At 35.0% G+C, this 13,218-nt stretch overlaps 1 protein-coding gene across 3 annotated transcripts in view; it reads right to left on the reverse strand.

Moving 5' to 3' along the window:
* grb10.S (growth factor receptor bound protein 10 S homeolog) overlaps positions 1-13,218 on the reverse strand; it is a 180,888-nt gene that overhangs the window by 14,577 nt on the left and 153,093 nt on the right. For all 3 annotated transcript variants that reach the window (XM_018269367.2, XM_018269368.2, XM_041567585.1), the window contains 3 exons: positions 7,474-7,589; positions 6,227-6,301; positions 3,903-4,040 (listed from right to left, as the gene is read on the reverse strand). In XM_018269367.2, coding sequence (XP_018124856.1) covers positions 3,903-4,040; positions 6,227-6,301; positions 7,474-7,589 — 329 coding nt within the window. The remainder of the gene's footprint in view (positions 1-3,902; positions 4,041-6,226; positions 6,302-7,473; positions 7,590-13,218) is intronic.

A 13,218-nucleotide genomic window follows, 5' to 3' on the forward strand; every position in this document is an offset into this window, starting at 1 on the left:
ACTCCCGCGAAAATTCGCGGGAAAAAATTCAAAAATTCAAAAACGGGCGCCGGCGTCGGAAAAACGGGCGCCGGCGTCAAAAACGAGACGCTGGCGCCGTTTCGCGAATTTTTCGCCGTTTCGCAAATTTCGCTAATTTTTCGGCGAAGCGAAACGGCGCAAATTCACCCATCACTAGTTTCTAATTGAGTTAGGTTTGATTCTAACATTGTTCTTTCCAACCTGTTTTTCTTTTTATAATAGGCAGCTTTTTGAATAAAGAGCCCACGTATGGAAGCTTTGTGAGCACACCATTGTGTCTGAAGTGAAGTTTCTGTGGAAGAATTAATCTCAAAATAATCTCTCAAACTATGATTGTAAAATTCTCTATCACTTATCCTATTTAATAAAGATTCATTTAACCTCCACGTATTAATTGGAAACTTATTTAATGGCTCGCTTATGGAAATTGATATTGGAGCATGATCCGACCACGTTATATTCCCTATGGTGGCTTTTTTAACATACTGTAGTAGTATTTTATCTACCAAGAAATAATCTATTCTTGAATAGGTCTCATGGGGGTGTGAAAAGAATGTATAATCTCTAGTTTTAGGGTTTATTATCCGCCAAGTGTCATAGAGATTGAATTGGGCTAGGAGTTTGGCGAAGGATGAATCTGTTGTTCCTTTTTTACCATTTTTGAGACTAGATTTTTGATATCTGTCTGAATTTGATGTAGTGTCTATTTTGGAGTCTGATATGATATTAAAGTCTCCACCTATGATGATAAACCCCTGTTTCTGTTTATATATTTTATTAAATATTGATGTTAAGAATCTAATTTGATTCGTATTTGGAGCATATACATTACACAATGTGAAAAGTTCATCATTTAATTTGCATGTCAGAATTAGGTACCTTCCATCAGGGTCAGACTCACAGTGCAATAATTCAAAAGATATTCTATGGCTGAACAGTATGGATACCCCCTTTTTCTTTTCTGGTGCCATTGCATGAAATATATGTGGGAAATACTTTGAAGAAAATTGTGGTGATTCTCCTTTTTTAAAATGAGTTTCCTGCAGGAATATTACATCTGCATTTTGCTTTTTCATATGAGAAAATGTTTTAGATCTTTTAAATGGGATATTAAGGCCCTTAACGTGGAAATACCTTACATATTGTATCAAGTCAAAGCTTATTATGCATATCATTTTTAGAGAGTTTTATAGCTTGACCTAAAAGCAGTAAAATACATTGCAATGAGATATAGTGGTAACTAGCTGTACTACCCTGGTACAGAAAAAAACTTATTAAACAAAACCTTAAAAGTGAGCAAAACATTTCAAGGAAAATAACCATCTGACTATTTAAAGTCAGTGAACATTGCTCCATACAGAATGAAACATTTTCTATATAAGCTTTCAAATTTTTTCTCATTAAATTATGAGTTGGAGCAGTTATATCTAGGACGTGTATTTGTTTAAACTTGTATATATATACACAGTTAGATAGACTAAAGAAAGTTAGCCCAGAAAAAAAAAATTCCACCAGTCTCTGTGCTACTTGTAATCCATTTTAGCACTGATGGGTATTTCATTTTACAGGTGTACGTTGTGTTTTTCCCCATTCTGCATTTAATCTAGGTTTTTTTTTGACCGGAAGGTCTCCATTGGAATCTTTGTTGGTTAGCTCCCATTCACGTGTTATCCCCCGAGCTTCTTCTGGTGTATTGAACACAAAAGTATTCCCATTTCTGGTTACTATCAGTTTTGTTGGAAAGCCCCATTTGTATATTATATTATTTGCCCTCAGAAGCGTGGTTATATCTGCAAATTCTTTACGTTGGGCCAGAGTGGCTGCAGATAAATCTGCAAAGATACGGATAGCTCTGAATTGTTCTGGTAGATCTTTTATGTTTCTGAGCTCTTTAAGAAAAGCATCCTTTATATGGAAATAATGGTATCGTACTAGAACATCTCTTGGTGCTGTGGCAGGAGCATTGCGGGTTTTTGGCAGTCTGTGAGCACGGTCTAGAGTTAGCAAATGATCTGAGACCTGTGGAAGTACTGTTAAAGTTATGGACTTTAAAAAACATATCAAATCTAGACCTTTAATGTCTTCAGGGATTCCTTTGAACCGCACGTTACTTCTGCGGGAGCGGTCTTCTAAATCAATGACTTTTTTCTGTAGTGTAGTAATATCCTCCTCTAAGTTAGTACAAATATCCACAACTTGGTTATGTGCAGAAACAGTCTCCTCTGCCTTATTTTCCAAGTGTGTAATTCTATCTCCCAGACCTCTTATTTCTGTCTTTATTTCTGACAGGGTTTGTCTCAGGTCATTTTGGAGAGTTATACATAAATTGTTTAGCAGTTCTTTTAATTTGCCCTCTGGACTGGCTGATTATATTCACTGCTTTGCTCATTTATATTTGGAAAAGCTATCTGTGTCTGTGAGGTAACTGCAGCAGATGAAGCTGCGGTGCCATTTTGTGTGGGCTCTGTGTGAGTTCCCTGTGAGGTACTTTTGAGAGTTGTTAATTTTAATGGGGAGCTGGATTTTTTGTGTCTGCCCATAATGCCAGAGGTGAGTAAGTCCTTCTGTAAAGCTTCCCTTCTTTTCTGCACTGTTTAGACCGGGCTTACTTGCTTTTGAAAGATGTGGAGCTCCCCAGGCTATTGCGTCCATCTTGCACCGTGCCAAGCCACACCCCCCCCCTTCAATTATATAAAGGCACTACTGACTGAATCAGTATGTAGATTCTGCCCAATCTTGTCTTAGACATTGTTTCACAACTTTTTCTTATGGTCTATAGGGTTATTAAATATGATGAGCAAAGAAGACACCTAGAGCAACTTATCAGCAGGTATTGTTTAATGGTCACTTGTTTAAAAGGCAAAATCTTGATTTGTTTAAGAGCAGTCACTGTGTTTAATGCATAATGGAAAGGCTTTTTGGCTCATTTTAGATTCTTCTATTATTCAAAATAAATTGTTTTTGAATATTACCTGGCTTATGATAGTCAAAAGTTATTGGCTATGGTGGTAAAGGTCAAACCTAAAACATGCCCATGGAAAGATAAGATCTACCACAGATAACGTTCCTGTACTTAGTCACTGTGTTTAATGCATAATGGAAAGGCTTTTTGGCTCATTTTAGATTCTTCTATTCTTCAAAATACAATTTTTTTTTGGAATATTACCTGGCTTAGGATAGTCAAAAGTTATTGGCTATGGTGGTAAAGGTCAAACCTAAAACATGCCCATGGAAAGATAAGATCTACCACAGATAACGTTCCTGTACTTAACACACAGCTTAAGATATCTGATTTTTCACCAGGCTCTCATATCCAAGACTTATAATGTATGTTCTGTTTTTTTTTTTTTAAACTTTGTATTTATTAAAGCTTCACAGAGAAAAAAAATATTCATACAATAGAATGTATTTCTCACAGTTATACAACCGGGCAAGAATAAAGAACATTTTGACATACATTCCCAGCTTGATTTTTATGCGGTTATGTACCTTATGATCCTATTCGAATAAGAGAAGAACTATTTATGTACCTTATGATCCTGTATGTTCTGTTTTTGACAGTTTTTGACCTTCCTCAATGGTTCAAGCTCATATCACTTTAATGAGAATCATTTGGACCATTCTAAACAACAGTGTGTGCCAGTTTTGGGTCCCAACCAACAAGTAAGGAATCCTCAACATACATCATGACAAAAACAGCAAGGACTTTTTTGATGTATAATCTATTATTCATATAAAGAAATATTTCACATTTTGAAGTAGCTACTAACATGAATAGCATATTCTGTACATAAATAGGCTGAAAACTTTTTCATGGTTAATGGATAAAATAAAGAAACTTGATAAACAAGTGATCATCAAAAGCTGACTGAAACGGTTACCTTTGACATTCCTTTTGTGGAGCAGTAAAGCCCTGACCGTCGCAGACACACAAATAATTTTTTCCAGGACTTCTTCCCCACCTCTTTCACATACAAAAAGCCTTGAATTTCAGGACAACTGTTGGCATTTAAAAAATTCTGTGAGAGGAAAAAAAAAATATTACCACCGTGACTTGTGCACTCACTGAGGGAGATGGTAGTTGTAAAAGATTCACTTTTAATTAAGAGAAAAAAAAGAAATCTATACTGTGATGTCATATGTTAATTTCGTTATTCATTTTTCAAGTAGTAAGATACTCTTGTTTTTAGTACTTTTAAACACAGGCTAAAACTGCCATCAATTATTTTTTAACACACTTTTTCACCAGCAGGAGAGATTTCCCTGAGACATCTGTTATTTCCCCATTTGAGAAGTTTAGTTAGAAAAAAAAAAACATTCATGGGGGTCAATGCATCAATAAAACACACATCACATGTACTGTGAACTGGTGGGAAACAAACACAAGTCACAACCCTGCCCCTATAAAAACAGACACCCAAAGAATAACATGCAAAACATGCAAGGTGTCATGTTTTCAGTAAAGGGAACATAATACAGGATTACAATATCTGAAACTGACCCAGGTACAATTATTAGCATATGCTAACTTTAAGGCTTTGTGTGGAGTTGTATTTTTGGATTCCTGCTTTTTATGTTGAGGTTAAGAAACAGAAGATCATTAAGATGCGGTTGTTTATTTTAAAGGAATTGTTCAGTGTAAAAATAAAAACTGGGTAAATAGATAGGCTAGTTTCTAACTATATTAGAAACATTTTTTATTTTGCACAGCTATTTACACAGTTTTTATTTTCACACTGAACTATTCCTTTAAGACAACAACTATTATAGACTTTTACACCCTGACACTAAGATATACAGTGCATGTTATTGTATGAAGGGCTTTGTGTTCACTTTGAGACACACATATAAGGCTCTGGAATGTTTGATGGTGCTTTAATTATCCACACAGAGCCGATAAGCCATGAGATATATATATATATATATATATTGCATAGTTTCTCCCTCATTATTTCCATTACTGTAAATATCATACATACATTCAGTGAGATTAAGCCAATTGTACCTTCAGTCATATGTTAGTGTTTTTTATAGTGTAGTATTGATATCTAAGAAATGCAAATATTTTTAGCAGTGGCACATAATGTGGGTGGGACTGTTGCTTGAAAATAATAGGGTAACTGTGTATGTGTAATTGCAGCATAATTTATGTCTCTCCTGGAATACATAATATACATACAGAATAACAACCTATTCATGGTGTTAGTAGAGAATGACTATACTGCTCTACAACTTACTGTATTTTTAACTTATGTGCTATTGAGAGAGCAGGAACAGAACTTTCTATTTAGAAGAAATTTTGGTTCAAAAGTAAACACATTTCTATAGTTAAAGGGCAGTAAGTTTACTATATATGGGCTATATCTGTAAGAAGTCTAGAAAGGTTAAATACTTGTAGCCGATAAAGCCTCCTCTAAAAAATTTCCATACAGTTGGACTATAAAATTCTTTGTATGCAGATTCCCCTGTGCACCCCCTGAATTGGATGGATTCTGTTCTCAAGCTAGCCTTGGTCTATATAACCTGGCCTTGAGGACAGAGCCACCTGTTTGTCTGTAAGAGCAGTTTTGATTTTTTGTGCTGTGGAACAATATTGATGTGCTCTCCTACCGGTAACTCCATATTTACGAGTTTATAAAAACTATGAATGGCTAGAAGTAAGATGTAAGACAGAAACTATAGGATTGTCTCAAGCAGTCCTACCTAAAGAAAAGGGTCAGGGGTTCATTCTAAACAGTATTACATTTTTGTGCATATACTACAAGGCGGAGGGCTATCTTGGGAAGTAATTGGGAATGGAAATAAATCTAGGAGAGTAGTTATGACCTAATAAGCTATTATCCTAAAAAAAAACAGTTATGCCAAGAATTATTCAGATCTGTACACATATATGGAGCTTACAATGTTTATTTTGGTGCAAGTTATATTGCTGAATATCATAATAAGTTTTCAATTATACAGAAAAATAAATGGAGGGTCTTCCACCTCATTTATAGACCTGCCCTGCCGATGACATCACAAAAGGGGCAGGCACGCACCTAAAAAACCATAAGTCTGCAGTGTAAGAACTCAACCCGAACTCGCCCACAACCAGCAAATCGTGCAGCGAGGTCAGTCCGAACCCACGGTTATCGGACCAGCCCGCACATTGACAATACACAAATAAAAAGTGAAAATAAGAGAACCTAAAACTATATGACATTACCTGCAGTAATTGAGACTGGGGAATGCTGCCATTTGATTGTTGACACCAAGCCACCATCTGTTCTGGAAAGAAATTCTGAAAAGAGAAAAAAAAATATCCTAAATAAGTCTGATACATAACTCAAATTGTCAGTTGCTTTGTTTAGAAGGGAAATATATACTCTGCTTTAATAGTAAAAGTGTATAAAAATCACATCAAAGACTTCATACATTGTTTTAATCAAAACCTCTCTCACAGTCCCAGAATTTCATAATGTATGTCAGTTCAGCATCTACCACCAATTCTCCAAAGTGAATACCTGTGTAGACTACTTGTACAGAGGGCAGCATATTGGATAGACTGGTCTATTTTACTCCTAAGGGTTTAATCAGCATGCTTTACTGTTTCCTGGAGGGATGAGGACCATAACCCTTAGGTACCTGTGCTGCCTACCACTTCTGGTAGATACTATATTAAACCAGAAAAATAGGTTAACCTGAAAAAAAATGTGGTGATTGAAAAAAGTATAAACGGAGTGACTTAACATATATATTTTATATTCACGTTTCTTCATTCACACAGTTGTTCATAGTATAATTATATAAGATATTTGGGATAAAAAAAAATCATAATTCAACCCATCTGTAAAAGCCACAAAATATCATAAAAAAAGAAATATACTTTATATACTTTAAATATGTTTGTGACCACAGATACCAATATTTAGAAAAGTAGATGAGAGAAATGTGGGTGAGATGTGCTCAATATACTGTCTGCTCTATAGTCAGACCTCTTCTGACAACCACCTTCTTTCAACCCAGTCAGAAGCCAAGTTTAGCCTACTCTGCATAAAAACAACCAAATTCCATTTTATGCAACCATTTGCTTAACTGTAAAATAACAGATTTTGGGACTGCTTTCATACTGAGTGGTGGACAGATTTTCTGAAAACGAGAGTCACTTCAAAGATCCTGAGCCCATTACTTTACAATGGAATAAGGTAAAGGGGTTTCCTTAACATGGCCATAAACATAAAGATCTGTTTGTTTGGAGGTCTCCAAATAAGCAGATCTTTCCCCAATATGCCCACCTTGAGGTGGGTGATATCAAGCTGATCCAATCATTTTGTCATGAATGCAGCAAGGTAGTTTCTTCCTTTCTACAGTTATCTGGAAAAAGCAATTTATCTTTGTTATACTTATAACTTCTGCATTCATTTTAATATTGTTTAACTACAAAAATTCGAAGCAAAGGGTAAAAGAACTTACCACAGGATTCTTAAAAAATTCATATTTTGCATAATTCTTTCTGAACAGAAACTTGCTTTCGCTTGACATCATGGATTGTACTTGGACTACCATTTCATGATCCTCTAGGCATCTTTCTAGAATATAAGAAATAAGTAGTGAACAAGTGGATTCAAGTAGTTGCATTGTGTTACATTTTTTATGGGAAACATTTTCTGGAAAGTCATTTTCTGAGAATTATCACAAGCCAAAAATACATTGAAAATTATTTGCCAAGTAAACATAATTTTAGCTCAGATTACATCTGAAATATGGCTAAAACCCATGCTGCACAATCAGGGGCTGTTGACTACTACACAGATCACACGTAAAGTTATGCGGATTGATGTAATCTGATCAACTGAAAATTTAATAAAAGTTACACACGTAACTTTTGGATAATATTAACAAGTATCTCAAAGTCTGCACTCGGTATTTAGACTACAATTTATTGTGTTTAATTTCAATTATTCTCACAGCTACCCGATTCATTAATTGGTGACACAAATCAACGCACGTTTCACCGTCCTCGGCTTCGTCAGGCGTTGGCGTGCAGCCACTGAAGGATATTGCTTCCCCCCTGTCTGCTGTTTCTCCCAATGCCGGCGCAAATGAGAAAAGACCCGCAGCCTGAAATAAACTTTACAAGTATCGCCATGGCGAAGACTTCATGTGGAGATCATATATAAAGGTTCCTTAAGACGGGCAAGGTGAGACGCACGTACCGCAGCGTCCATAACCAGGAGCAACTACTGCAGCACCCACGAAGCGGTAGCGTATATTGGCATTAGCCTCTGCGTTAATTTACTAGAAGCAGTGGAAAGCGCAGCACTTCTTGGTAAACCCTGGGCCTCGGAAAAATCACAGCACGGAACATCCGCAAGACTAAGTAACTGTATCTATCACTTTACTTTTCTGTGACTTTGTTGCTTCTCTAAGTAGCCTGCAGTAAGAGGTTTTACAGGACTGACTCTTGCCACAATTTGATACAATTGTTTCCACTTTGTTTCCGATTGGAAGGTCGACTTTTATAAGTGGTAATAATATGAACTGGCAGCGTGAATAATTAAGCAGCAGAAAAAAACAGGGCTAACGTATCCTCAGTGTTCTTTATTTTAACAGAAGCATTTGTATAATCTATGAATTCATTTGGGACACTAACAAATCAATCAACTAAGGAATTAATACATCCATAACAATCGGTCTATAACAATCAAATCAAATATGAACTAATGATGAACTTTACTAAATGCTGATTAACTGAGATATAATTTTAAGCTTTAAATTTATGCACTTTATAAATTAACTAATATGTGTTTTAATGAATTATGTATAATTTGCATTGATTTATGTGTCATTAATTAATGAATCGGGTAGCTGTGAGAATAATTGAAATTAAACACAATAAATTGTAGTCTAAATACCGAGTGAAGACTTTGAGATACTTGTTAATATTATCCAATCTTAAATTATTCTCTCTCCTGCACCACCCAAAAGTTGGGTTGAGGAAGTCTTTTCAATATATTAGAGAGTGCTGTGCCAATTCTAGCTGTATCTGCCGATTCAGCACTAAAAATGGGAGATGTTTGGGTGCCGTCAAGGGCGTCCAATCAAAATTTTCAGACGAGCCCGATAGCCAAGTCTTCTGCCGACAACGGTCGGCTTGTTTCCCACCATACACGCACCGAATATGATATGAACATTTTTTTCTACGATATTATCGGTGCATCTATGGCAACCTTAAGAGTGATCTATTAATCTACCATTATGAACAGACAATACAAACGGACTACAATTTGACAACTCTGACTAAGGGCTTAATTTGTACTGAAAAGCAAACGTCTAAAATTATCACATTATGACAGATTGAAATGATTTTACATCTCATATTGCATACCTGTTGCTCAAGCCCTCTCAGAATTGTGACCCATATGTTATAATTATGGTGGATTACCATAATTAAATACCTTTAAATTGATATGTAATACTTTGTAGAAGTAACACCATTGTAGACTACTGGGTTTTTCTAACCCAGCACCCCCCACCCTAGTGTTTACCTAAAAAATGAAAGTGACATATTATTGCTATAACAATGCAGACTGATTGGATGACCCTAGGTATATTGTTGTTATTTTGTTTTACTTATCTCCCTGGGACTCTCCAATTTCCCTTCCATTTAAATCACTGCATTGCTGGTAATGTAAGAAGATATACACTCCGATGTATTATCAAAATCATATGAATATGCCTACCACATCATTAAATCCAACAACTAAGTTAAGGGGAAAGAACACTGCAAACTTTTCGATGTACATGTTTTGCATAGCAGTAAACAGTGGCAATATGAATAAAGTAATTACATACTGGACATTTGACAAACATTTTGTCTTTTAATTCTTCTTGGGAAATCCCAGGGCTCCTATAAGTATTATGGCAACTGAAGTCATAAAATAAAACATACACATAGTTTTCATGATGAACACGTTAGGACTGTTTATGAATGTAACAAAATACTGACAAACTGTAACTGTATTGTAGTAATGTATGAACATGAGGTTAACATTTGTAAAGTCAAATATTTTTTTGTTATTATTGCTCTGTATTATTAGGGGAGTTTTTCATTTATATTAAGAGCTCTCTTTCAAAACAAGCTCATCAAGACCTTGCCATGCATCCCATCGATTCTTCTATAAATCGGATTATAAGGGCGATGGCAGATGGGGCCCGTGCTAAATTTCCCCCAGCGCTGGCAACAAAACATCCAGAAACACCTTTGTATTGATGTCATTCTGAATATCTATTAAATCATGTAATTGCATCAAAATGAAAGAGAATGCTGACCCTTCATTAACACTGAAAACGTTTCCAAACGTAAAAAGTTGTATAATAAATATCTCTTTCAAACTGAACACATTCTGATTTTATTAAAAAAAAATATATATATATATCAAACTACTGGAAAAACGCACTCACAGGACTTGTAAGTTGCAAAACAAAAAGAAAAGTTTCACCTTACAAGTCCTGTGAGTGTGTTTTTTTCCAGTAGTTTGATTTACATAATATTATTAAAGGGATCCTGTCATCAGAAAACGTGTTTTTTTTCAAAACGCATCAGTTAATAGTGCTATTCCAGCAGACTTCTGCACTGAAATCCATTTCTCAAAAGAGCAAACATTTTTCTATATTCAATTTTGAAATTTGACATGGGGCTAGTCATTTTGTCAATTTCCCAGTTGCCCCTTGTAATGTGATTTGTGCCTGCACTTTAGGAGAGAAATGCTTTCTGGCAGGCTGCGGTTTTTCCTTCTCAATGTAACTAAATGTGTCTCAGTGAGACATGGGTTTTTACTATTGAGTGTTGTTCTTAGATCTACCAGGCAGCTGTTATCTTGTGTTAGGGAGCTGTTATCTGGTTACCTTCCCATTGTTCTTTAGTTTGGCTGCTGGGGGGGGAAAGGGAGGGTGTGATATCACTCCAACTTGCAGTACAGCAGTAAAGAGTGATTGAAGTTTATCAGAGCACAAGTCACATGACTTGGGGCAGCTGGGAAATTGACAATATGTCTAGCCCCATGTCAGATTTCAAAATTGAATATAAAAAAATCTGTTTGCTCTTTTGAGAAATGGATTTCAGTGCAAAATTCTGCTAGAGCAGCACAATTAACAGATTTCCCATGACAGTATCTCTTTGACCTGCACCCAGGCAGCTTGTCTTCTATTACATGAGTACTCCAGCTCGACGAACAAAATATATATATATATATATATATATATATATATATATATATATATATATATATATATATATATATATATATATATATATATATATATATAATATTTTGCCTTGACAAAGCTTATTAGCGAAACGCGTTGGCAGAGTCTCTCTTCACAATATTTTTATTTTAATTTTTGTTCAGATCCTAATACTATTTCGATCACCTAGGAAAAAACTTTTTTAACTGAATTTGAATACTCATAGCCTGGTCCAGGGAACCGCATTCAATTTCTTCATTCTCTGTTATTTATATGGCACTGGTGGATTTGTGGTTTTTTAGGTTATTTTAGCTCTTTTAAGAGATAGGTTATGTAATACACGAGACCACAGTCCTCAGTGTACTACTTTCTCCCCGTGTGGGGTCCCAGGGCTTAGAAAATAATAGGCAGCAGTTTCTTTGGGACTTCTCCACCTCTACACTATTTTCCTTTTCCTACTTAATTTTCCTTGAATGACGGTCCTGGTTCCTTTTTCTCAAACTAATTTTGCTAATGAATTACCTTGTGATTTTATAATGCACTAGCACTTGCATAAATTATTTATTTCGAACCACACCCAGTCGGTGACTGTAAACATTTGAGCACTTGCACTTTATAACTTATTGGAATTTTGAATCTATTACTTATAGACTCAGTACATAATTTAACAAGTTGGCACTGGCTATTTTTAATATACAGAAAAAGCAACTCTATGCTTTTCTGAACTTGTTGTTTTGCCAATTGTTTAATATCTATCTAAACCTATTAGAAGGTTTTAATTAACCAAGCAAGTTCTCTTTATTAGCACAAGCACTTTATATTTATCAATTGATTGGTTCACGTTATAATTTATATAATTAATTTAACTTATTCGAGAGTGTGGGGGCTTTTATTATCTTTTTCTAATTTTTTGAATGGTTGTTAACAGTAATTCATGCCTCCGATTCTCCACGAGGTAACAATTAAACTTAAAGGACTGCCTTCCTTCTTTGTATTTTTATAACTGTATTTTCTTTGTACATTTGTGATTTTTTAGTTTAGTAAAATGGGGTTTATATATTTTAAATAATTGATTATTATTCAGGGTTAATACACACTTTTTAGGTTGATACATATAATATTAGATGGATACTTATACACTGATAATATGAGTTTATCACATTATGTTGTTAACTAATAGCACTGGGTTCAACAACTTCTAGAGTTATGGTTATTAGGGGTTAAAGCACATGTTGTTTTGCTATAATACACATATGTAGATTTGCCCCGTAGCATGCAGTACCATTAGGTAACACTGTGTTCCAGCATTCACAGGTTTATATTAACCAATTGCTCGCTGTCACAAGTGGGGGTTAATACCCCAATAGTTTTTATAAATATGGATACTGGTCCTGGCCTGTAAACTATATACCGGTAATATTCCACTTGATATAGATCCGATTATTATTTCATAGATGAGGGTCACTTATTTCAGATCTTTCACCTACTCATGTTTTTGATACTATGTAACAGAAAGTTTAATTTGAGATAAACACCTAATAGGAAGTGACTGTTACTTAGTATTGTTTTTAAAAATTTAACGAAGGGGGTTTTAATTTAATTGGGACGGTCTTAACAGCTATAGTCTTATTTTTGTAAGTACAGTACAAATGTATAGTTGTATTTAACTATTTAATGACTTGATGACGTTTATGATTGGTCAGCCAATTTACACTTCCCGCCATCTTTTTGTATTTAAGACATTCATTATGTGTTTTTCTTTACTTTGAGAAAGGCCTCGCTAGTCTTTTAATAAAACATTTTTTATTTTCAAGTAAGTCCTGAGAGTGCGGACCTTTTTGTTTTATATAGATATAGATATAGATATATATATACACACACACACACACACACACACACACACATGCAGGGCAGCCGATTACTTTCCATTTTATACACTGTACTCCCACATCCCTCTCTTCTCATCATATA

Source organism: Xenopus laevis, chromosome 6S, assembly GCF_017654675.1.
Source record: "Xenopus laevis strain J_2021 chromosome 6S, Xenopus_laevis_v10.1, whole genome shotgun sequence".
In the NCBI taxonomy this organism is placed as follows: domain Eukaryota; kingdom Metazoa; phylum Chordata; class Amphibia; order Anura; family Pipidae; genus Xenopus; species Xenopus laevis.